General features: G+C 41.5%; 1 protein-coding gene across 4 annotated transcripts in view; it reads right to left on the reverse strand.

Annotated features, from left to right (window-relative positions):
- ATF1 (activating transcription factor 1) overlaps positions 1-25,447 on the reverse strand; it is a 67,827-nt gene that overhangs the window by 26,418 nt on the left and 15,962 nt on the right. For 2 of the 4 annotated variants that reach the window (XM_081082632.1, XM_081082635.1), the window contains exon 3: positions 1,677-1,796. The exons of the other annotated variants lie outside the window; for them this stretch is intronic. In XM_081082632.1, coding sequence (XP_080938758.1) covers positions 1,677-1,796 — 120 coding nt within the window. The remainder of the gene's footprint in view (positions 1-1,676; positions 1,797-25,447) is intronic. 4 annotated transcript variants of the gene reach the window in all.

A 25,447-nucleotide genomic window follows, 5' to 3' on the forward strand; every position in this document is an offset into this window, starting at 1 on the left:
AAGAACAAAATCCAGGAATACTAACAGGAAGAAGGGAAGGAACCAGCAAATGAAACAGAACAAGCCATCAGTGAGGTAGGAGGAATACTCAGTGAGTGAGATGTCCTTAGAAAAGTGGAGAAAACGGTGTAATGAGGAGGAAACAATGATCAACCATGTCAAATGGTGCTAACAAGTGGAGTAAAACAAGGACTGAAAACAGACCATTAGATTTAGCAAGGTGGAGGTCAATGGCAAGGGCAGGTATAAACATGTGCTACTTTAAAAAATCTGTAATAACTTTACCTCACTTCACAGTTAAATGAGTTAGTAATACATGTAAAGCACTTAGTGCATGGTACACAGCAAGCACACATTAAATGTTAACTAGTATTAGTAACAAATCCTTTAAAACTGTGTCAACACAATAATCACATGCAAGTTTTAACTTACAATAATATCTACAATTAAGAAAACAAGTTATTTTCAATTTTTAAAATGTATTAAATTTCCCAACACTTGTCCAAATTTGCATCGTTATATCTGACTTCACCTTCATTTAAAAAAATAAAATAATCCAAACAGGCTTCTAGAAAGGACATAACAAATTTAATATCTACAGAAAGTCTTCCCTAATTATTTAGACTTAGATCTTAACTTTCCAGAGAAGCTTGTTTTACATTTTATAGTTATTAAATACAAGTTCTAGTGTACAACTACTTATTTATATCTTACATTAATTCTTATTTTTTTTTGATAGAAAAGAAAGAACTGGTCACAACTTATAATAATTAAGAACTAATAAGAGTAACAAATAACAAAGTAATGATTAGATTAAGAAAAATCTCACTTTTTTGTTTCCTTAAGCATCATGGATATACCATTTTTAATCTAAAGCTTTAACTGTTTTCACTGTCCCTAAGTTTACTCCAAAGCCTCTCACTGAACTCAAGTAAGAAAATAATTTCTAAGACTAAGATTAAGTATTTCTCTTTAATGACAGCACTAGTAAATAAGAGTAAAACCTTCATGTACAAAAAACACATAAAAATGCAGCTCCTAGAGCTGACAACATTGCCAGACACCATATATTCAGAAGGGAAAATGAGCATTTTTTATAGGACAGCTGCTTCTAAAAATGAGAGATGTCCAAAGGCATTATGGGATTCACAGGAGCCATAAGATAAAATAGGGAGAAAGAATAGAAAGAATAGGAGCCCAGGATGGCTTTTTCCTTCCTACTGTTGTCAGGTGTTAATATGAAGGTAGATGTAAATAAGAACTTTCCTCTATTAAGAGAGAACTTTCTTTTATCTGACCTCCATAAAGCATAAGGTAGGTACTTTCTTACTTTATAAGATGAGTGCTAACATTAACAACCTTGCTTCAGAATTCTCATTTTTATGAAGGCTAGATACCACTACTGATAATTAAAAAAAAAGGTGCTTTTCCTGAAGAAATTAATTTCCTTAAGTTCTAAGCAATAATTTCCCCCAAAATTATCTTCTATTTTCACCAGATAGTATATATATGAAACTATAAATTCTAAAACTTTTCTATTTGCTTCATTTGTTTGTCTAATTTCCTTGACTTTATATCTTGGTTTATAATATAGTAACTACACAATTTCGATGTGTCTGAAGACTCAGGGTATAAAAGTCCCCTCTCTCAACCACTAAGTCTTTGAATTTCTGTACCGTTTGCACGTGTGGTGGGTGAATTACAGAAGACTGAGCTGTCTGGATGACCCCCTGAACCTGTACTTGCTCTCCCGGAAGAGGTACAATTGTCACTGGCGCAGATCCTCTTAGTGACATCTAAGAACAAATAAAAATTCAATTAACAAAATATATACTGTACCTATGCACATAAGATAGCTGAGTTCTTAACACTGGAAAACACATTTGAGAGCTTATTATATTTAACCACACCTACTAACCGAACATTAGGTATCTTCTATGGGCCGGAGACTGCACTAGGGGTTAAGAGTACAAACTAAGTACAACCATCTGAATAAGAGCTATCATATAAGAGGAAAAATGAAGAGTACTGTAGTGTGGGAGCAAAGAAGACATGGTACTTCATCTGGGTTTTGAATGATAAACAATTCCCTGAAGGTGTGTATGGTGGAGAGCATGGGAAGGTATTTTGGACAGAGGAATTGACTGTGCAAAAACACAGAGGCTTCTTTAGAATTTGTTATTCTTAAGAGCGCTGTTTGAAAACCAACCAAGAGCCAAAATGGAGAGAAATACCAACTTTGGGCAATGTCTTTAAAGAAAAATAAGATATTTCAAGTAAATAAATGAATCATGAGATCCTAATTTATTTCTGGAAAAATTAAATGGGGTTTCATGGAAATACAATAAAATGCTAAATCAAGAAAAGCCCACCCATTATCTCTCAAGGCTTTCTTGGACAGATTCCTCTTTCAAGAAGCTTTCTCAGATATTAACAAAGATCTCTCGCCTTCCTCTGGACTACCCTGGCCCATACCATTCATCTTGGACTTAAAAATCACAAAAAAACCAAGTTGCTTCTCAGGTCCTGAAAGTCACCTTCCCCGACTGCTCCCGTCTGTATCAGGTCCCCAAACTATTCCTTATTCTCTTTCATTAAAGACCTTTTCCCCTTCCCAGGATTGGATTACATTCCAGTCTATCATTACCCCAAAATGCCCAAGTCATGAAATTCTGAATATAAAATTTTACCTAGCTACTGAGAAATGCAAGTTCTCAGCACAAATGAATCCATCCTACCCCAACACACACAATAAGGACATGACCAAATTCTAGCACAATGTCTGTAAGCTCAAGGTCATGTCCCTAGGATGACCACCAGCCCTTTAAAATGCAGGCCCAAGAAAGTTCAATGCTGCAAAAGAATTTACTGTTTGTTTTAGCCAAAACCTGACTATAGGCCCTTGACCTGATTTTCCTTAGACCATTTACTTTAGAAAACTTGCAGTTATAAATCCTTTCTCTGATCCTTAACAGGAAATCCTTCTGCAACCCAGATATGTCTTTCTCAAGGATTTCGGGACAATCCCTTGAAATGTAATCACCAGGAAGGATAGGGCTCTTGTCTCCCTGTCTCTGTGGGAGGGTAGGAGTCTAACTTTGATAAGCACCAATTAGTAAAACAGATGCCTTCATCACAAAGACCAACTTCCCTACCTAACACCTAGCACACTCCAGTGTTTAAAAAGGCTCCCACCTTTTGATTCAGCAAAGTTGAGCTCAATTTATAATGGAGTCTTTCTTCCCTACTACACTAATCTGAATGAAATCCATCTTGCTGTCTTTAACAAGTGTCCAGCTTTGTTTCGCTTTGATAGTACTCCATAAGGGGCTACAGAAACCAAAGGGTAAAAATAAACAGAATTCACAAATCTTAAGGGTCCAAATCTAAAAACAAAATAAAACAACAAAGAAAAACAACAATGAAAGAACAACAAACAAGAGTCCCCTTACCTTTCAGACTCCAACTGAAGCCACTCACTCAACTAATGGGGAAAACCTTAATGGGATTAATTTACATTTCTAAAAGAATAAAAGCAATAATTTCTCCAGGTTTCTGGCAGTCTTAGTGATTTTTGTGCAGACTATGCGTCTGGCAGGCAGAAAGGGGAAAAAAAGCACCAAATTTTGTTTTAGCTTGAAGTTATCCTTCCCCCTTACCACTGTTCTTACCTCAAAAATACAAAATGCTCATTATTCACGCTCCCAAAGCCTGGTGTCTTCCTACCCTCACTCTCAAAGTTGATCATCTAAATCCTGAGATTTCTCTCAAAGGAGCACGAAACACAGATGACTGCCTCCACTCATCACTTTTCAGCACTAACTGAGCTTTCTGCGATGATGAAACTATGTCCGAACTATCCAATACGGTAGTCAATAGCCACATGTGAGTATCAAGCATTTTAAATGTAGCTAGTGTGGCTGAGGGACTGATTTTAAATTTTATTTAATTAAAAATTTGCCAAAACCGGTTTGGCTCAGTGGATAGAGCGTCGGCCTGTGGACTGAAAGGTCCCAGGTTCGATTCCGGTCAAGGGCATGTACCTGGGTTGCAGGCACATCCCCAGTAGGGGATGTGCAGGAGGCAGCTGATCGATGTTTCTCTCTCATCAATGTTTCTAACTCTCTATCTCTATCCCTTCCTCTCTGGAAAAAATCAATAAAATGTATTTTTTTAAAAAAAAGAAAAGAAAAAATAATTATTTTTTTAGAGGGAGGGAAGTTGGGAGGGAGAGAGAAGATAGATAGATAGATAGATAGATAGATAGACAGGCAGACAGACAGATAATCAATTGCCTCCCCTACATGCCCTGACAGGGAATGAACCTGCAACCTTTTGGTGTATGGGACGACACTCCAACCAACTGACCACATATCTAGGTTATAGGTTCAATCCCCAGTCAGGGGACATATGAGAGGTAACTGATGTATGTTTCTCTTCCTCTCTCTCTCTAAAATCAATAAACATATCCTTAGGTGAGGACTAAAAAAAGAAAAAGATTCAAATGACCCTTGGACATCCAGGAATTACACTAATAAACCCTTAAAATGTACTATAGTAAAGAATTCACACTCGCCCTAGCTGGTTTTGCTCAATGGATAGGGTGTCAGCCTGCAGACTGAAGGATCCCAGGCTTGATTCCAGTCAAGGTTACATGCCCAGGTTGCGGGCTCAATCCCCAGTAGGGGGCGTGCAGGAGGCAGCTGATCAGTGATTCTCATCATTGATGTTATAATCTCTCCCCCCTCCTCTCTCTGAAATAAAATTTTAAAAAAATTCACACTCAACAGCATGCTTTTAGGAGAATCACAAAACCATATTATCTCCTATACAATTATTCACTTATTAGTAAACTCAAAAGTACTTAAAAAGAAAGCCTTAGCCCTAACTGGTTTGGCTCAGTGGATAGAGCATTGGCTTGCGGACTGAAGGGTCCCAGGTTCGATTCCGGTCAAAGTCATGTACCTTGGTTGCGGGCACATCCCCAGGAGGAGGTGTGCAGGAGGCAGCTGATTGATGTTTTTCTCTCATCGATGTTTCTAACTCTATCCCTCTCCCTTCCTCTCTGTAAAAAATCAATTAAAATATATATATTTTTAAAAAGAAAGCCTTATTTTACTATAAAAACCAGTACCACTTGCCATAACTACATGGTTAACTATAAAAATGAGAGGAAAAATGTTTTTATTAAATATTATCTTTTTAATTTTAAAACCAATAATCTAAAAACTCTTACCCTGGTTTACGCAAATCCCTGCATAGAATGACTGCTTCCTATCTCCTGCTTCATCTGAAACCATGTTCCCCTAGCTCTGCCCACAGTAGAGAGTGATAGTCCCTTCTACTTTTCATGCTCTTTCCCACCACAAGGTTTTGGCATAGATATTCCCTCACATGCCAAGACAGGTCTTCCCTTACTTCCTGGAAAGTTAGCAACTACTTATCCTTCAGATCACAACTCAAGCATAACTTCCTTAGCAAGGCTGTCTTATTCCCAACAGGTCAAATTCCCTATTATAGTCTCTCATTCTATCCTATGTATTCTATGTACAATCCTTTGTAGCACTTCTCAGAGTTAGTTTCGCATCTTGGTGAATATCTGGCCTATGTCCTGTCTCCTCCACTAACAGCAAGTGCCATGAATGAGGAACTTGCCTCTTTTTGCTCCACACTGTATTCTCAGTCCGGTTGTTATCCCAACTGGCACATTAGATCCTAAATAAAGCATTGAATTAAAGAAATATCTCCCAATTTTGGACATTATAATTTAGTGGAGTTATTCCTATCATTTATTCTGGGTATATCTTTGACTTTTCTAAATTGAATTCTGTATTTCCTCACTTCAGTACATTTGACCAATTTTCTTATTTCCAGCCAACCAACCAACAATAAGGGGGAAGGCGCAGGAGATAATGTCAACCTTCCCAGATTCCTCAGGCCAGCATGACCAGGGAGAAATGTTTTCTCTCTTTAAATTTTAGTAAGGCCGTTCTCATTGTTGACAATCCATCTTGTTTCAGCCAATTTCCCAACTTTCAAATAAGAGATATAATGTCTTTGAATTCAACACAATAAAATAGAAATATGCATCCATCTATCATTATCTAAAGAGATCTGGAATACCACCAATGATGGGGAATGTATACCATGTTTTGAGAACTACTACTCTAGAGTACTGGAGTGGGGATAGATTAGATAAGCAAATCTAGGCACTATTATATTTTGAATATGAGGACTAAGATTCTGGATTAAACAGATAATAAAACTCAATAAATGTTACCTACAGGCCAGGTGCTATGACAGGCCTTCAAGATAAAAAACAAACAAAAAACCCAGATAACAGCCATAGTTACTGCCTTCTATGCCAATCACAAAGATACTAATTAAAAAGTTTTAAGTATACTGTTTCTGTACACACATCTTAACATATGGCATTTATTTGTTCTTAAAAACCTGTCTGAAAAGCAAAATTTCACACCAAACAAATCTATGCGAGAGTGTATGGGAAGGTGTGTGTGTGTGCAAAAAGAAGGGGAATATGTATGGCAAAAGTAAAAGAATAAAATCATCTAGTTTGCTGTCATCTAGAAAAAAATGTTGGGAAGACAGAAACAGGGAGAGGGTGGGACAAAAAGGAGATATATTGTTACATCCTTCTGGTTGAAAGACAATTCTCTAAGGGTGTTTCTGTGAATATTCTGAGAAGAGGCAATGACAACTTTTGTTCTGGACTATCTTTTCAAGGATGTTGACATGGTGAACAGCTTTGGGTGACAAATTAGATTTCCCTTCAAGGCAAAGGGCAGATTTGTTTGCTTTCCAGAATAATAAAGGTAAGTCTTCCTTGAGGATAAAGGTCGGACAGGTTTGCTAACAGCTCTCTTTAAAAGTCTGGTGTCTCCGAAGCTTGGAGTCCCACTCAGCAATGATACAAACCCACTCCAAGTACAGCATCTGAACCACTCCGCATTACCCCATGGAACTGGGAAGGAAAGGGGAACTGAGCAAACATGAAGCTCATGCTGTTTGCTGTGCAACAAGTTATAAAGTCAATTTTCTCTGAACCAGGATTCTCATGTCTTCTGCCAGCATCCATGAGAGGCAATCTAGCTTATTAGCTTGCAGGGTCAAGTCTCAGACACTTCACATTTCTTGACACTTCTCTGTCCTGTGCTTCACTTATATTCTAAAGACTCTATTCTAAATTTCCAGCCCAAAATCTGAGCTAGAGCAAAAACAAGTAAACAGAATCACCTATCAAGGCAGACCTGAATTGTTCTCAAAAGAGAGAGGGACCTAAAGACCAGGGTTTTCTCTAGATCAGCAGTTCTCAACCTGTGGGTCGCGACCCCTTTGGCGGTCAAACAACCCTTTCACAGGGGTCACCTAAGACCATTCTGCATATCAGATATTTACATTACGATTCATAACAGTAGCAACATTACAGTTATGAAGTAGCAACGAAAATAATTTTATGGTTGGGTCACAACATGAGGAACTGTATTTAAAGGGCCAGAAGGTTGAGAACCACTGCTCTAGTTAGATAGGAGATCCCTATTAAACTGGAACTTCCAAAGGGCCACGCACTCAGAGTAAGGTAACAGAAGGAAAGTTGTGTGGGTGTGGGGGAGGGAAGGATTGAAGAAGATTTAACTAGCTCTCCAGCAGATTTACAGCCCAAGTTAACATCACTATGGACCAAAAAGACAAAAGCCTCAAACCCTAAAATAGTTCCTCAGGTATGAGGAATAGTAAATTCTTCTGGGAGAAAGGCACTCTTGTCCTTGGCCACAAAGAACTCCCTTTCAATATTTCAAGATTAATGGACAGTTAAAGAATAAAAAATACCCAGTCACAGAAGGCACCTGAGCATGAAGCAAAAATAATAGATAGCAGAATCAGACCCTAGTGATTTTAGATATTGACATCATCAAACAGATTAAAGAACAACTAGAGGCTCAGTGCATGAATTTCATGCGGGGAGGGGGGTTGGGGGGGCCCTTCAGCCCGGCCTGCATCCTCTCGCAATCCAGGACCCCTTGGGGGATGTCGGGTCTAAACTGGCAGTCGGACATCCCTCTCACAATTCAGGACACTGCGTGCACCAGTGACCATACTTTTCATACAGGTGAAAGGCATCTTGCTGTTATATGGGCAGCTACATTTTTTTTGCCCTGATTATAAAAAGTAGTACGTAACACAATCCTTCTGAGGCAGTAGTACCATTTTCCCCATCTTATGGGTGGAAAAACTGAAGCAGAGAGAAGTAATTGGCTTTGTCACACAGTTATAAGTGTCAGAATCAGGGCTGACCACAAAATGTGCAAGCCAAAGTCCATGCATGTCATCACTGCATCATCCTGTTTTTTCAGTGTTAGAGTAGCCTTGCCAGGTTTTATTTATTTATTTATTTATTTATTTATTTAATTTCTTTATTGGTTAAGGTATTACAAATGTGTCCTCATTTCCCATTAACCCCCAACATCCCCGCCCCGCCCCGCCCCCCCTCATGCTGCCTTGCCAGGTTTTAATTTTTAAATCTAAGAGACTGTTCGCAATATATAGGGTAGGATCCCTAGGACTGGCTGGTGATCAGGGCCCTCTGTGGGGCGACCGAGGGGCAGGGCGATCGGGGGGCTCCCACTGGCACCCACCTTGGCTGATGGCCTGGCGCCGCCTGCTGGTTGGCCCCACCCTTCTCCGCTGCTGCCACCAGTCGCCTCCCTCCCTCTCAGGGGGCAGATGCTCAATGCAGGAGCTGCCCCTAACCAGAGGCGGCTCCTGCATTGAGCGTCTGCCCCTTGTGGTCAGTGTGCATCATAGCAACCGGTCATTCTGCTCTTCAGTCAATTTCCATATTAGGGTTTTATTATATAGGATTATGATTACTGTGTTCAAAAAAACCCCAGTAGATTCTCTTATTTTAAGACAAACTTTAAAATATCTTCAGGAAACAGAAAACTATAATAGATATGAAAAAGAACCAAACAGATGTTCTATAAATAATGATAAAATACTTGAAATTTAAAAAAACCTATTGTTCAGATATACCAGAAGTTTAGACAAAGCCAATGGGAGAATTAATGAGCTGGGTGACAGGTAAGAAGAAATTATCTCCCAGGCAGACAAATAGATGGAAAAACATATGATGGGTTAAGAGATAGAAGATAAAGTGAGAAGGACAAAGAGTGGATCAGGGGCAAAATTTGAAGAGATGATGGCTGAAAATGTTATATAAATAATGATAGACACCAATTCATAGATTCAAGAAGCCTAATAACGCCCATGTGGAATAAAAAAAAACTTCCATACCTAAACATAACATAATGGAAGTTGTAAAAGTAAAGAAGCTTAGGAATGAAGAGCAACAAACGTGATAAATATGTGCGGGTGGGGGAAAGCAATGCTGACTAAATAAGATAAATATGATGTTTTATGGGATTAAAAGGTAAAAAGATAAAATTAAGTCCTAACAATGATAATAAGTTAGGAAGTTCTAAGATCACTGGATCATCTGAGAGGAGACTAAAATATTCATTACTTTTAGACTTTACTACATAGGCATGCTATAATTAGGATAATCACTAAAAAAGTAGTAATCTTGCCCTGGCTGGTGTGACTCAGTTAGATGAGTATCGTCCCATGAACCGAGAGGTCACTGGTTTGATTCCTGGTCAGGACACATGCCTGGGCTGCGAGCTCAATCCCCAGTAGGGGGCATGCAGGAGGCAGCAGCAGATTAATGTTTCCCTTCCTCTCTCTCTAAAAATTAGTAAAAACGTATTTTTTAAAAAAAGAAACTAGAAAAAGATAAAATAAATCCAAAGTGAGCAGAGGGGAATAAAAATTATAAGAGTAGAAATAAAAAAAATTAAAAACTAGAAAACAATAGAAAAACCAATAAAACAAAAAGCTAGTTCTTTGGGGAACAATCATTAAAATCTATAAACCTCTGAGGAAACCAAGATGGCGGCATAGGTAAACACCGGAAATTGCTGCCTCCCACAACAACTTCAAAAATACAACGAAAAGACAAAACGGACATCATCCAGAGCCACAGGAAGGCTGGCTGAGTGGAAATTCTACAACTAGAAGGAGAGAGAAAAGCACACTGAGACTCAGAGGAGCTGCGCAAGTAAAGTGCAGAGGTACAGAGGCTCGAGCACGTGCGGCAAGGGGCTGGCACCTGAGGATGCAGCTGTCTTTTTGAACTTTTTGAATCGGAAGGGAGTCACAAGCTCCTGACTGCTCTGAACTCTGGTTCCAGGAAGTCTCTGGGGACCCAGACTCATACGGGGAGAAACTGGACTGTCTGGCAGCGGGCAGAACTCAGAACTTGAGGGCGGCTTTCTCTCAGAGGTGCTTGAAGCGATTACCGGGACACTGAGACACGCGGCCCCTTAGGGCAGGGCTGAGGAGCAGCCATAGCTGCTTGCTCCGCCCTGTTGATCCCCCTGAGACCCCGCACCACCCAGGCTTTTGCATATGAATGCCCTGGCTCTCTGCAATCTGAAAATTACCTAACAAACTGAACCTGGGCCAGACAGACCCAGAACTTCCAAGAGAAGGCCCAAGGCCCCACAGCAGCCTGCATTGCTTCACAGCTGGGCCTCATCTGGGCAACTCCAAACCCCAAACAAGGAAGGGGAATCTGGAGATCTCTTTGTAGGTCCTGCTGGGTAGCCTCAGGCCGAGGCTAAATTAGCACCTCCTTAGATCCAAGAGCCAGTGTACCCAGTGGTCAGAGTGGGACCATCCAGATTACAACTCCTCAGATCCATAAGGGACACACTCAGAGGGCAGACTCAGTGAGCACCAAAGCCCTATTGAAGCAAGTCTTGCCCCAGTAGGGTGTCTTCAGCACAGAAGTTCTCCCACTGCAGACACAGCTGATTCTCACAGCCAATTGGCCTGGAGGTCAATTCCTCCCACTGATACCTACAACAATCAAGGCTTAACTACAACAAGACTGTGCACAAAGCCCACAAGGGGGTGCACCAAGAGTGTCCACCTCAGGTAATTGGGGAGACTGAGCCACTGGGCCCTAAGGGACATCTAGCACACAAAGCCACTCTATCAACACAGGGAAGCAGCCAAATTGCGGAGACAAAGAAAGAGGACACAAATGACAGAAATGGAGGAAAGCAAACTACTGGATATAGAGTTCAAAACCACACTTTTAAGGTTTTTCAAGAACTGTCTAGAAACTACCGACAAATTTAGTAAGACCCTCAAATAGACAGGTAAGACCGCCAATAAATGTAGTGAGATCCTCAAGAAATCTAGTGAGACCATCGAAGGTATGAAAAAGGACCAACTAGAAATTAAGCATACACTGACTGAAATAAAGAAAATTATGCAGAGTTCCAACAGCAGACTAGAGGATCGCAAGAATCAAGTCAAAGATTTGAAATTCGAAGAAGCAAAAACACCCAACCAGCAAAGCAGAATGAAAAAAGAATCCAAAAATATGAAAATAGTGTAAGGAGCCTCTGGGACAGCTTCAAGCGAACCAACATCTGAATTATAGGGGTGGAAGAAGATGAGAGAGAGCAAGATATTGAAAACCTATTTGAAGAAATAATGACAGAAAACTTCCCCTACCTGGTGAAAGAAATAGACTTACAAGTCCAGGAAGCACAGAGAACCCCAAACAAAACGAATCCAAAGAGGACCACACCAAGACACATCATAATTAAAATGCCAAGAGCAAAAGACAAAGAGAGAATCTTAAAAGCAGCAAGAGAAAGACAGTCAGTTACCTACAAGGGAGTACCCATACGACTGTCAGCTGATTTCTCAACAGAAACTTTGCAGGTCAGAAGGGAGTGGCAAGAAATATTCAAAGTGATGAATGCCAAGAAACTACAACCAAGATTACTTTATCCAGCAGAGCTGTCATTCAAAATTGAAGGTCAGATAAAGAGCTTCACAGATAAGGAAAAGCTAAAGGAGTTCATCACCACCAAACCAGGATTATATGAAATGCTGAAAGGTATCCTTTAAGAAGAGGACGCCGAAACCGGCTTGGCTCAGTGGATAGAGCGTCGGCCTGCGGACTGAAAGGTCCCAGGTTCGATTCCGGTCAGGGGCATGTACCTGGGTTGCGGGCATATCCCCAGTGGGAGATGTGCAGGAGGCAGCTGATCGAAGTTTCTCTCTCATTGATGTTTCTAACTCTCTATCTCTCTCCCTTCCTCTCTGTAAAAAATCAATAAAATATATTAAAAAAAAAAAGAAGAGGAAGAAGAAGAAAAAGTGAAGATACAAATTATGAATAACAAATACACATCTATCAACAAGTGAATCTAAAAATCAAGTGGATAAATAATCTGATGAACAGAATAAACTAGTGATTATAATAGAATCAGGGGCATAGAAAGGGAGTGGACTGACTATTCTTGGGGGGAAAGGGGAGCGGATGTGGGAAGAGACTGGACAAAAATCGTGCACCTATGGATGAGGACAGTGGGGGGTGGGGGTGAGGGCAGAGGGTGGAGTGGGAACCGGGTGGAGGGGAGCTATGGGGGGAGAAAAAAGAAACAACTGTAATAATCTGAACAATAAAGATTTAATTATTTTTTAAAAAAATCTATAAACCTCTTCTGGCAATACTGACAAAGAGAAAAAAGAGAAGACACAAATCACCAATATAAAAAAGAAAAAGGGAAGCCCTGGCTGACATTGCTCAGTGGTTAGAGCATTGACCCGAGCACAGAAGGGTCACAGATTTGGTTCACAATGAGTTGCAGGTTCAATCCCTCACTCTTGTTGGGAGGCAACCAATCCATGTATATTTCTCACATGTATGTTTCTCTCTCTCCCGCCCCTTCCTTGCACGCTCTCTACATCAAGGGAAAAAATATCCTTGGGTGAGGTTTAAAAAAATAAAGGAACAGGGAATATCATATCAATATAAGTCCCACAGTCATTAAATGGGTAACAAGGGAAAACTATATTTATAAATTTGACACAGAAGAAATGCATCAACTTCTTGAAAACCACAAACTGCCAAAACTTAAATAAGATGTAATAGCCTGAATAACCCTTCCAAAAATACTTTCAGGCCTGAGTTTCACTGGAGAGCTTTACCAAACATTTTCAGTAGAAAAATGATTTTGTATAATCTTTTCTAGAAAAGATAAAGGAATATTTTCTAGCTCATTTTATGAGGCCAATGACATAGAAAATAAGAGAACCATAGACCACCATATTTCTTATGAATGCAGATGCAATAATCCTCAACAAAATATTAGCAAACAGAATCCAGCACATATAAAAAGAATGTAACACCATAACCAAGTGCTATTTCAGGAATGTAAGGTTGGTTTAACATCTGAAAATCAACCAATGTAATCCACATTAACAGGTCAAAGAAAAAAATCATACAATGACAACAATTGATGCAGAAAAAACATCTGACAAATATAACATCATTTCATGAAAAAAACTCTTGTAAAATTCGGAATAGAAGGGAACTTACACACACTCAAAAAGAGCATCTATTAAAAAAAAAACCTGCCGAAACCGGTTTGGCTCAGTGAATGGAGCGTCGGCCTGCGGACTGAGGGGTCCCAGGTTCGATTCCGGTCAAGGGCATGTACCTGGGTTGCGGGCACATCCCCAGTGGGAGATGTGCAGGAGGTGGCTGATCGATGTTTCTCTCCCATCGATGTTTCTAACTCTCTATCTCTCTCCCTTCCTCTCTGTAAAAAATCAATAAAAAAATATATATTTTAAGAAAAACCTACCATAACCCTGGCTGGTGTGGCTCAGTTGGTTGAACACTGTCCCATGCACCGAGAGGTGGCTCGTTTGATTTCTAGTCAGACCACATGCTCACGTTGTGGACTCAATCCCCAGCAGGGGGTGGCTGTTCAGTTTCCCGCTCATTGATGCCTGTCTGTGTGTCTCTCTCTCTCCCTTTCTCTCTCTAAAATAAAATTTTAAAAAGACTGCATAAAAAAATAGTTAACATCAGACTTAATGATAAAAGAATGAATGCTTTTCCTTTAAAATTAGAAAAAAAAAAAGATATCTATTCTTACAACTCTATTCAACAGAGTTCTGGCCAGTGCAATAAGGCAAGAAAAAAAAATATGGAAAAACCAAGATGGCGGCATAGGTTAACGCCAGAGTTTGCTGCCTCCAACAACCACTTCAAAAATACAACTAAAACACGGAACGGACATCATCCAGAACCACAGGAAGGCTGGCTGAGTGGAAGTTCTACAACTAGGAGGAAAGAGAAAAACATACCGAGACTCAGAGGAGGCGCAGTGCTGAAGTAAAATACTAAGGTGCGGAGTACATGCGGAGCGGGCTGGCAGCTGAGGGCGCGGTTGTCTGTTTCAATCGGGAGGGAGTCTCAGGCTCTGAGCTCCAGATTCAGGCGAGTCTCTAGGGACCCAGACTCAAACGGGAGAAGCGGGACTGTCTGGCTTCGGCACTCGAAGGCAGCTTTCTCTCTGAGGGGCTTGCAGCGATTACGGGGACATTGAGAAGCAAAGCCTCTGAGGGCAAGACTGAGAGCAGCCATAACTGCTTGCTCCGCCCGCCCTGTGGATCCCCTGGGACCCGCCCCGCCCAAGCCCTGCAGAGGCATTTGCCGGATAGCCTCAGGCAAAGGCTAGATTAGCACCTCCCTAGAGGACAGAAGTTCTCCCACTGCAGACACAGCTGATTCTCACTGCCAGTTGGCTTGGAGGTCAAATTCCCCCCAGTATTACCTACAACAATCAAGGCTTAACTAAAACAAGACTGCGCACAAAGACCACGAGGGGGTGCACCAAGAAAGCATAAAAAATGCGGAGACAAACAGGATACAAATGTCAGAATTGGAGGACACAGAGCTCAAAACCACAGTTTTAAGGTCTTTCAATAATTTTCTAGAAACTGCCGATAAACTTAATGAGATCTACAAGAAATCTAATGAGACCCTCGATGTTGTCATAAAGAACCAACTGGAAATTAAGCATACACTGACTGAAATAAAGAATAATTTACAGACTCCCAACAGCAGACCAGAGGAGTGCAAGAATCAAGTCAAAGATTTGAAATGCCAAGAAGCAAAAAAACACCCAACCGGAAAAGCAAAATGAAAAAAGAATCCAAAAATATGAAGACAGTGTTAGGAGCCTCTGGGACAGCTTCAAGCGAACCAACATTCGAATTATAGGGGTGCCAGAAGATGAGAGAGAGCAAGATATTGAAAAACTATTTGAAGAAATAATGACAGAAAACTTCCCCTACCTGGTGAAAGAAACAGACTTACAGGTCCAGGAAGCACAGAGAACACCAAACAAAACGAATCCAAAGAGGACCACACCAAGACACATCATAATTACAATGCCAAGAGCAAAAGACAAAGAGAGAATCTTAAAAGCAGCAAGAGAAAGAAACTCAGTTACCTACAAGGGAATATCCATACGACTGTCAGCTGATTTCTCAACAGAAACTTTGCAGGCCAGAAGGGAGTGGCAAGAAATATTCAAAGTGATGAATGCCAAGAACCTACAACCAAGATTACTTTATCCAGCAAAGCTATCATTCAGAATTGAAGGTCAGATAAATAGCTTCACAGATAAGAAAAAGCTAAAGGAGTTCATCACCACCAAACCAGTATTATATGAAATGCTGAAAGGTATCCTTTAAGAACAGGAAGAGCCGAAACCGGTTTGGCTCAGTGGATAGAGCGTCGGCCTGCGGACTGAAAGGTCCCAGGTTTGATTCCGGTCAAGGGCATGTACCTGGGTTGCAGGCATATCCCCAGTAGGAGATGTGCAGGAGGCAGCTGATCGATGTTTCTCTCTCATCGATGTTTCTAAATCTCTATCTCTCTCCCTTCCTCTCTGTAAAAAATCAATAAAATATATTTAAAAAAAAAAAAGAGGAAGAAGAAGAAAAAGGTAAAGATACAAATTATGAACAACAAATATGCATCTATCGACAAGTGAATCTAAGAATCAAGTGAATAAATAATCTCATTTACAGAATGAACTGGTGATTATAATAGAATCAGGGACATAGAAAGGGAATGGACTGACTATTCTTGGGGGGGAAAGGGGTGAGGGGGATGCGGGAAGAGACTGGACAAAAATCGTGCACCTATGGATGAGGACAGTGGGTGGGGAGTGAGGGCGGAGGGTGGGGTGGGAACTGGGAGGAGGGGAGTTGTGGGGGGAAAAAAGAGGAACAAATGTAATAATCTGAACAATAAAGATTTAATTAAAAAACAAAGAAAAAATATATAACATGCATACAGATTAGAAAAGACAAAATAAAACTATTTTCAGGTGACATGACAGTCTATATAGAAAATCCCATAGAATAGTAAAGAAAAAAAAATCATCTCTTCTAGAATGAGTTCATCAATGTGCAAGGTACAAGATCAATAAACAAAAATCAATTGCCTTTCTAAAAACTAACAACAAATAAAGTCCAAAATCAATAAAACATAATCTACACTAATAAAAGAGAAAAATGGTAATTGGCATACGGCGATACCATTCTCATTGGCTAATCAGGGCTATATGCAAATTAACTGCCAACTAACATTGGCAGTTAACTGCCAACAAGATGGCGGCTAATTTGCATATGTAGGCACAATGCAGGCAGGCAAAAGGGAAAGCAGGAAGAAGCCCCCTGCCACTGACAGTGATCTGAAACCCAGGGGGGAGCTAAGAGCTGGGGGGCAGGGCAAAGGCGGCCCTGGGGCCGCCTTTGCCCTGCCCCCCAGCCATGATCGGAGAATCAGGCGCCTTTGCCGCCCTGGCCAGTGATAGCAGGAAGTAGGGGTGGAGCCAGCGATGGGAGCTGGGCACGGTCGAAGCTGGCAGTCCCAGGAGCTAGGGGTCCCTTGCCTGGGCCTAAAGCGAAGCCCACAATCGCGGCGCCCCCCACTGCCACTGCAGGTCCCCGCTGCCTGGGCCGGACGCCTAGGCCAGAGGCGTTAGGCCTGGGCAGGGGCGGAGCCTGCAACCGCGGGGAGCTGGGGGTCCCCTGCCCAGGCCTGACACCTCTGCCGGAGGCCTCAGGCCTGGTCAAGGGGCCGATCCGGTGATTGGTGATCGGAGGGTGATGAGGGTCAACTCCTCTGGCTGAGGCATCAGGCCTGGGTGGGGGGCGGAGCCGGGGATTGGGGGGATATGATGGTCCCCTTGCCCAGGCCTGAAGCCTGGGTCAGAGGCATCAGGCTTGGGCCGGGGGTGGAGCAAGCGATCAGAAGGAGATGGGAGTCCCCTTCCCAGGCATGATTCCTGGGCCAGAGGCCTCAGGCCTGGGCGGGGGCCAGAGCCAGTGATCTGGGGGAGATGGGGGTCCCCTGTCCAAGCCTGACACCTCTGGCGGAGGCGTCAGGCCTGGGCAAGGGGCCGATCAGGCGATCGGAGGGTGATGGGGGTCAACGCCTGAGGGCTCCCAGTATGTGAGAGGGGGCAGGCTGGGCTGAGGGACACTCTTCCCCCCACACACACACCCAGTGCACGAATTTCGTGCACCGGGCCCCTGTCCTATATAATAAAAGGCTAATATGCAAATTGTCCTCTCAACCAAGAGTTCCTTGGGAGTTTGACCAGAGGGCGGGGCCTGCTGGCCAACTGCCTGTGGCCCCTCCCCCTGGCCAGCCCAAAAGGCCCAGATCGGGGTGGGCCTGCTGGATCCCACCCGTGCACTAATTCATGCACCGTGCTGCTGCTGGCTCAGTGGATAGAGTGTCAGCCTGTGGACCGAAGGGTCCCAGGTTTGATTCCGGTCAAGGGCACATGCTCGGGTTGTGGGCTCGATCCCCAACGGGACATGCAGGAGGCAGCCAATCGATGATTCCCTCTCATTAATGACTAGAGGCCCTATGCAAAATTCGTGCAAGAGTAGGCCTTCCCAGCCCTGGCTGCCTTGGCTCTCGCAGCGCCAGCTTTGACCGGAAGGTTGTCCAGAAGGACATCCGGATGGTCGTTCCGCTGTTCAGCCATTCGGTCAATTTTTATATTACGCTTTTATTATTATAGATGTTTCTATCTCTTTCTCCCTTCCTATCTGAAATCAATAAAAATATTTTTAAAAAATAACTTAAAATGAATCATGGACTTAAATGTAAAATATAGAACTTTCAGGAAAAAAATAGGAGAAAAGAATCTTTGAAATATAGGACTAGGCAAAGAGTTCTGAGATACCAAAAGCACAATCCATAAAAGGAAAAACTGATAATTTGGACCTAATCAAACTTTAAAACTTTGGGCTCTGTGAAAGACCTTGTTAAGCAAATAAAGAAAAATTATTCTTCTACTTCCCTATACCATCTTGCTGGAAACATCCAAATAAATTCACCTAGATTTCTAACTCACTCTACAGGAGGATCTGTCTTTACCAAAAAGTAAAACCCAGATGACCAAGAATATCCAAGACATTAGATGGAGAATTTCCATGTAAGAAAGGATTACCAAAAGCTCTGTTGCACACAAACACATTCTTAGCATATCCCTGGACAAACCTTGGGTTAAATTCTCAAGTCAAAATTATTATTTTTAAAAATATATATTTTATTGATTTTTTTACAGAGAGAAAGGGAGAGGGTTAGAGAGTTAGAAACAACGATGAGAAAGAAACATCCATCAGCTGCCTACTGCACACCCCCTACTGGGGATGTGCCCCAAACCAAAGTACATGCCCTTGACTGGAATCAAACCCTGGACCATTCAATCCGCAGGCAGACGCTCTATCCACTGAGCCAAGCCTGTCAGGGCTCAAGTCAAAATTATTAATGGAATGAAGATCAATCTGTTTTAAAATGTTTTAGAGCTCCCCAGTCGGCATGGCTCAGTCGACCTATGAATCAGGAGGTCATGGTTCGATTCCTGGTTGGGGCATTGCCCAGGTTATAAACTCAATTCCCTGTGGGGTGTGCAGGATGCGGCCGATCAATGATTCTCTCTCAGCATTGATGTTCCTATCTATCTCTCCCTCTACCTTCCTCTCTGAAATCAATTAAAAAAATATTAATGTTTTGGAGTCAAGTCCATATGTAATTTCTTTAACTATCCTCACTTTCCTCATCCTCTGCCTCGAAGAAACAAAGGACTGGTGATTACAGACTCTGGAGTTGTAGGAGACACTATGATATATTTCTCAGATCCCCTTTCACTAGTTAAAGACTTATTCCCCAGCTGCTGGCAGACAGTGTTCAGTTGTCAGTTCTCTTTGGAACTGCCCTGGGTGATGAGAGTCACCTTGCTCCAGGTTGCACATTCCCCCCTTCTTAAGATCCAATGACTGGTACATGCAGGGATACAAAGACCTGGCTGGCTCCTTACCCCAATTCTTAAAGAACTATCTTAGCTAAAGATACGGGGTTAGTTGAGGCCTTCATTGAGAGTGAATCCTCCCTCTGCTCAATCCTGAATCCTGGTTCCTTTTCTTCCTTTCTTTCCATTCCAAAGGTGGTAATCCCTAGAGGACTCCCCAATAAAACTTCTGCATGCTAATCTCCATCTCATAATCAGCTTCCTAGGAAAACCAAACTGTGACAGAAGTCAAATGGCTGAAATTCAAATTTTGTCTCTAGCTTTACTGGTTGTGTGACCTCTAAAATGGGAATTATAAAAGCAGGTAGGGAGGCTGATATGAGGGTTGAAGACATTACAGCATGTAAAATGCTTAGAAATGCACCCGGCAAACAATGGACACTCAATAAATGTTAGCTGTTTCTGCCATCATTGTCACATGGTTCAAGTATACAAATTCACCTACAACATGAGAATTACTGGAAGTTATGAGCTGGATAAGACCTTTGAGTTCATCAAGTCTGATGCCCTTAATTTCCAGACGATGAATATCAAGTCTAAATAAGTTAAGTGACAAATAAATAAATAAATAAATAAGTTAAGTGACTTGGTCAATGTTCCAGAGTTACTAAGTAACAAAATCACCATTCAAACCAGAGCTGATTGCATCCATTGTTGTGTCCATAAAGCAAGACTGCCTCTCAATCTACATACACATTGTAATTAAATGAAATTTATTAAGAATTGAGTCCCTCCCCTTCACGTTCTTGCCATAACTGAACCTTAGCTCTCCACTGATGAACACTGCCTCCCTTATGGCTCTCTCCTGCACTTATCTGCCATAATCCTATAGATAGGGTGGGTGTTTCCTTTGCTCTTCATTGCTACTCTCAGAGCACTGTCCATTCAAATTCCTTCCAGAAAACTCTTAAATTTGAGACTCATAGCAGCAGACTGTGGTGTCGTGTGCCCTCATTTCTTTAAGACTTTAGTACCCTAATCACTCTATTCTCTCCAATACTACTCTTGATACAATTTGTGGTGATTTCAATATGCAACATCCACTATCCTTCCATGCCCAAGCCTCTGTTTTTGATTCCTCTCCTACAAAGCCTGTTTTTGATTCCTCTCCTACAAAGCCCGGTCTTCCACCTTCCTCAGCCACCCACTCTGATTGTCATAAAGAGACATTTCTCAAATGTCTGTTTAGAAACAATTCTTCCATGTGCAGGAATATCTTGCTCAATGCAAAGCATTTAGCATCTCTGGCCCTGTCCATGAAATACCAGTGGCAACCCATCCCTACCCCTACAAATTTCTGGACATCTTGGTGGGGGATCAATACCACTCCAGTTGAGAACCACTTACTTAAACCTTATCATTACCAATAAATGCAACTCTTCATAATCTCAAATTCAAGTATCCCTCTCTCTGAGTATCACTTACTTCTAACTCACTGCCTCTACTATTGGACTCTTAACAATTCCTAGACTCCATAGGAACTTATCCATTGAGCCTACCCTCTTCCCTGCTCTTGACCCATCAAATCCCGACTTCCTTATACAGCTTAAACCTCACAGTCCAGTATTAGATCTGATACACCTCCAATATCCTTGTCTTTTCCTGCTTCACTATAGTTCTTTGACTAAGCAACAATCCTGCTACCTCAACTACTCTATGCCTGTAACCTGTATGCAAATACCTGAATCTGGAGAAAAACACACAACTAAACTTAATCTCTTTAAATCTGTGGATGAAAGGGGCCACATGCTAACCTGACAAGCTCAGGGAAGGCCTGCATGGCAGTCTTGCAAACTCAGAGACCTAAAGTTAGCACACAGGATGGTCTGAAATTAAACTTTAACTAAAAGCAGTTATAGTTACATTCTAGGCCGGTATCTTCACCAACAAGGTCAACCTTTACCTTAACTGAGCCTGTCTTTTTGCATCTAAGATAACATACCCTTTGAAATGTCTGGGTAACTTGTAACTTCCTTTTTTCTGGACCCTCTTGGGGCACAACCTAATGTGCCTGGGGCTCCAGGACAGATACCACAAATTCCTTCACCCACCTAAGTATGTGTCTATCATTTCACTTTTTATCCAATCCCAGGGTTTCCCTGCTTTGCTTTCTCCCACCTTTCTAGTCTATCACCAATGGATTTCATGTAACCCACCTACCTCCGTTTCCTTTGATTGTAATGTATAAATACAGATGTAACCCGCCATTCTCCGGAGCATTATCTCAATTCGTTGAGGTTCTGCTTCCTGGCATATGTCGACAGTTTGGCTCAAATAAACTCACAAAAATTCTTTACAGGTTTCAGTGGTTTTTTTACGTTAACAAATCCATGATCAGTAACCTCAAGTGGACTTTAAGGCTCTCCAGCAATCCTACTACATATCCCTAGTCCACTTATGTCCCTACTGTCCTAGCAGACTATTTCATCCTTTCTCCTTCATCTGTACCTTCTCAAAATATTCTATTTCACTGAAAAACAAAGACGCCATCAAAAGAAAACTTTAGGGTATCTTATCTCAAATCTACCTGCCTAATCTATTTACTTTCTTTCTTATTATGATGTGCCTGTGCTCATACAAAACAAATTTTTCTACTAATTCTCATCTTCCCTCCTCAAGGACGTAATTGCAGGATTGCCCTCTCTCTCCTTTATCATCAAATGTTTCCCTTCTACTTTATCATTCCCACTGGTTTACAAATAGTCTATTACTTCCATCTTAAAAATAATAAAAACAAAACTTCCATAACCTACAACCCCTTCCAGAAACTTCACTTTTTAGCTCTATTTTGTAGCAAAAAAATCCTCAAAGATGTTGTCTATCCATCTTGTGGTCAATGAGTTTATCTACTCGTTTTCTTTATTTTTCTTTCTTTCTTGTGTCTACTCATTTTCCCTCCTCTCTTTTTTTCATGCACTCTTGGATCCAATTAGATTTTCATCCCCACTCAAACTGAAATAGCTCTTATCGAGATTATCAATCAACTAACTCCCTGTTGCCAAATAGAATCCATTCTTGTGATTTGTGGTAGCTATGTTCCATAAAGTCACCTTGTACACTGAACTGACAAATTCTGAACCACTGCTCCCAGGGAAAATACACAGCCAGCTTCCTGCAAACCTGGGCACATTTTCACCAACTGGTCAATATATGACCTTGTTTTATGTTTAAAGACACATTATTTTTTTTTTTTTAAAGGGGAGAATGATGGCCGAAACCGGTTTGGCTCAGTGGATAGAGCGTCGGCCTGCGGACTGAGAGGTCCCAGGTTCGATTCCGGTCAAGGGCATGTGCCTTGGTTGCGGGCACATCCCCAGTAGGAGATGTGCAGGAGGCAGCTGATCGATGATTCTCTCTCATCGATGTTTCTAACTCTCTATCTCTCTCCCTTCCTCTCTGTAAAAAATCAATAAAATATATTTAAAAAAAAAATAAAAATAAAGGGGAGAATGATGATTTTTATTTTTTTAAGTATATTTTATTGATTTTTTTACAGAGAGGAAGGGAGAGGGATACAGAGTTAGAAACATCAATGAGAGAGAAACACCGATCAGCTGCCTCCTGCACACTCCCTACTGGGAATGTGCCCGCAACCAAGGTACATGCCCTTGACCAGAATGGAACCTGGGACCCTTGAGTCCTCAGGCTGATGCTCTATCCACTGAGCCAAACTGGTTAGGGCAAAAGACACATTATTTAAATACATACATTATTAATTCATTAACACTGAACTCACGGTCAATAGCACTAGAACTCATGCCTGAAATTAATTTAACCCATGTACTTTAACCTTATATAGATAAGATATATCACAGTCTTTTTGCACTTAGACAACATTCACTGCTATGCCTAAAGGCCATTTTAAACAGCAAAATCACCAACAAAAAGTACAAAAATGCAAAAAAACATGGCACTAACTAGAACACAAAAAGAAGAACTGTTTACAGAATGAGAGCTAAAGCCGAAACTGGTTTGGCTCAGTGGATAGAGTGTTGGCCTGCGGACTGAAAGGTCCCAGGTTCGATTCCAGTCAGGGGCATGTACCTGGGTTGTAGGCACATCCCCAGTGGGGAGTGTGCAGGAGGCAGCTGATCAATGTTTCTCTCTCATCGATGTTTCTAACTATCTCTCTCCCTTCCTCTCTGTACAAAAAAAATCAATAAAATATATTTAAAAAAAAAAGAAAAGAATGAGAGCTAAAATAAGACAGAGCACTGTCTTTTCAACCTCAGCTGGGAAGGTGTACATCAAGTGATTAAAATTTTTCACTATTCTGTGCATCTCCACTAATGACCACAAAAGCGCTTTGAGTTTTTATTTGGAGGCTACAAATAAGTTGATCAAGTGTGTGAATTTGCAAATACAGAATCCTTGAATAATGAGGCTCGACTGTGTAATAGTTATTTTTTACTCCTCATTTTACCTACCAGCAGCATTGTACAGTTGACCATCACCTCATCCTTAATTTCCAGATCCCAATTTCTCTCGATTTTCATCTTACCTCACTGACCACCCCATTTAATCTCCTCAAAATCTAAATTTATTTATTCTAAAAAATGTTTTTTGTATTGATTTCAGAGATGAAGGGAAAGAGATAGAACATCAATGAGAGAGAATCATTGATGGGCTGCCTCCTGCACACACCCTACTGAGGATCCAGCCCGCAACCCAGGCATATGCCCTGACTGGAAATCGAACCTTGACCTCCTGGTTCATAGGTCGACGCTCAACTACTAAGACAGGCCCAGGCCCAAACGCCAAATTTAGAAAGCCTCAGAGCGAAATCTATTAACCTCCTTCTCTCTGATTATATTCGTTCTACAGTAATCTCATCTAGTCCCGTGATTTTAATTATATTTCTGTTCAATGGATATTGTCCCACAGCTCTGGGATGCTCTGTTGTTGTTCTCCCCACATTTTTTTCTCTTTAAGTTTGGATAATTTCTGTTGACCTATCTTCAAGCTCACCAATTATTTCCTTGGCTGTGTCAAGTCTACTAATAAGCCCCCAAACATACTCCATGTATGTCATACTTTTTATTTCTAGCACTAGAGGGCCAGTGCATGAAATTCGTATACAGGTAGGGTCCCCAGGCCTGGCTGGCGATCAGGGCCTTCCTTTGTTCTGTGCCGCCCTCTGATGGTCAGTGCACGTCATATTGAGCGGTCAAACTCCCGAGGGGACAATTAGCATATTAGCCTCTTATTATATAGGATTTCCAGTTAACATAGTTTCTATTCCTCTGCTGAAACTTACCATCTATCCATACATGTCCATCTTTTACACTAGAGCCTTTAATATGTTATTCATTGTTATTTTAAATGTACTCTCTTTTTGTTTTAACAGTTGGGTCATCCTGAGTTTTTTATTATTCTTACTTTTGACAGTGGGGTGTGTGTTTTTTTGTTTTGCTTATCTGTACATGTTTCATAATTTTTGCATGAGTAGTAAAAATTCTTCTACTAGCTTTAGTGCGGGAGGGGGGTAAGAGAGGGTAGGGATTGAGTCAATCTATTTAGACTGAGTTGGGTTTTAGTTTTCTTGTTATGATTACCTTAAATGCACCTCCAGCTTCAAATTCCTCCCCTGTAACCTGTTTAGAGTGGAGGCTGGTTTGCCAGAGAGTTTTTCTCCATGTTCTTACTCCCCCCTCAACTTCAAGCTTTCTCTGTGCACTTGCCCCAGAGTCGCTCTCCATATTCTTGCCCCTCCCCAGGAGTAGACTGCTGTTGATTTACTTGCTAGCAGGGGAAAGGTGCTTTGTTATTCTGACCCAGTCTCAGGCCCTACAACCCTGAGTTTCAGTGGATGGGGCTTGCTTCCAGTAGGAAGAAAATTAATGGTCAGAACCTAGGATAGTTTCCTGCCCTTCCCTCAGGGTTTATGGATTTTCTTTATCTTTTCACATCCGCCAGTCACAATGGAAAATGGAATTTATTCCCTTCCCCTATTGCTTAAAGCTGCTTTCCACAGGGAAAAGGGGTCCAGGCAGGCCTGTACCACCTAGTGAGGCTTCCCCTGGTCTCCCTTGCTTCTCCTAATCTTCCTCAGGAGCAACTGTTGAAGGTCCTTGGAGAAAAGCCTACAAGTAGGTGTTATGTATCCTAGTGTCTGCAGTTCCCAAGGGTTCTATTCCCATGCTAGCCTA

Source organism: Myotis nattereri (genome assembly GCF_964212035.1).
Source record: "Myotis nattereri genome assembly, chromosome: 2".
NCBI lineage: Eukaryota > Metazoa > Chordata > Mammalia > Chiroptera > Vespertilionidae > Myotis > Myotis nattereri.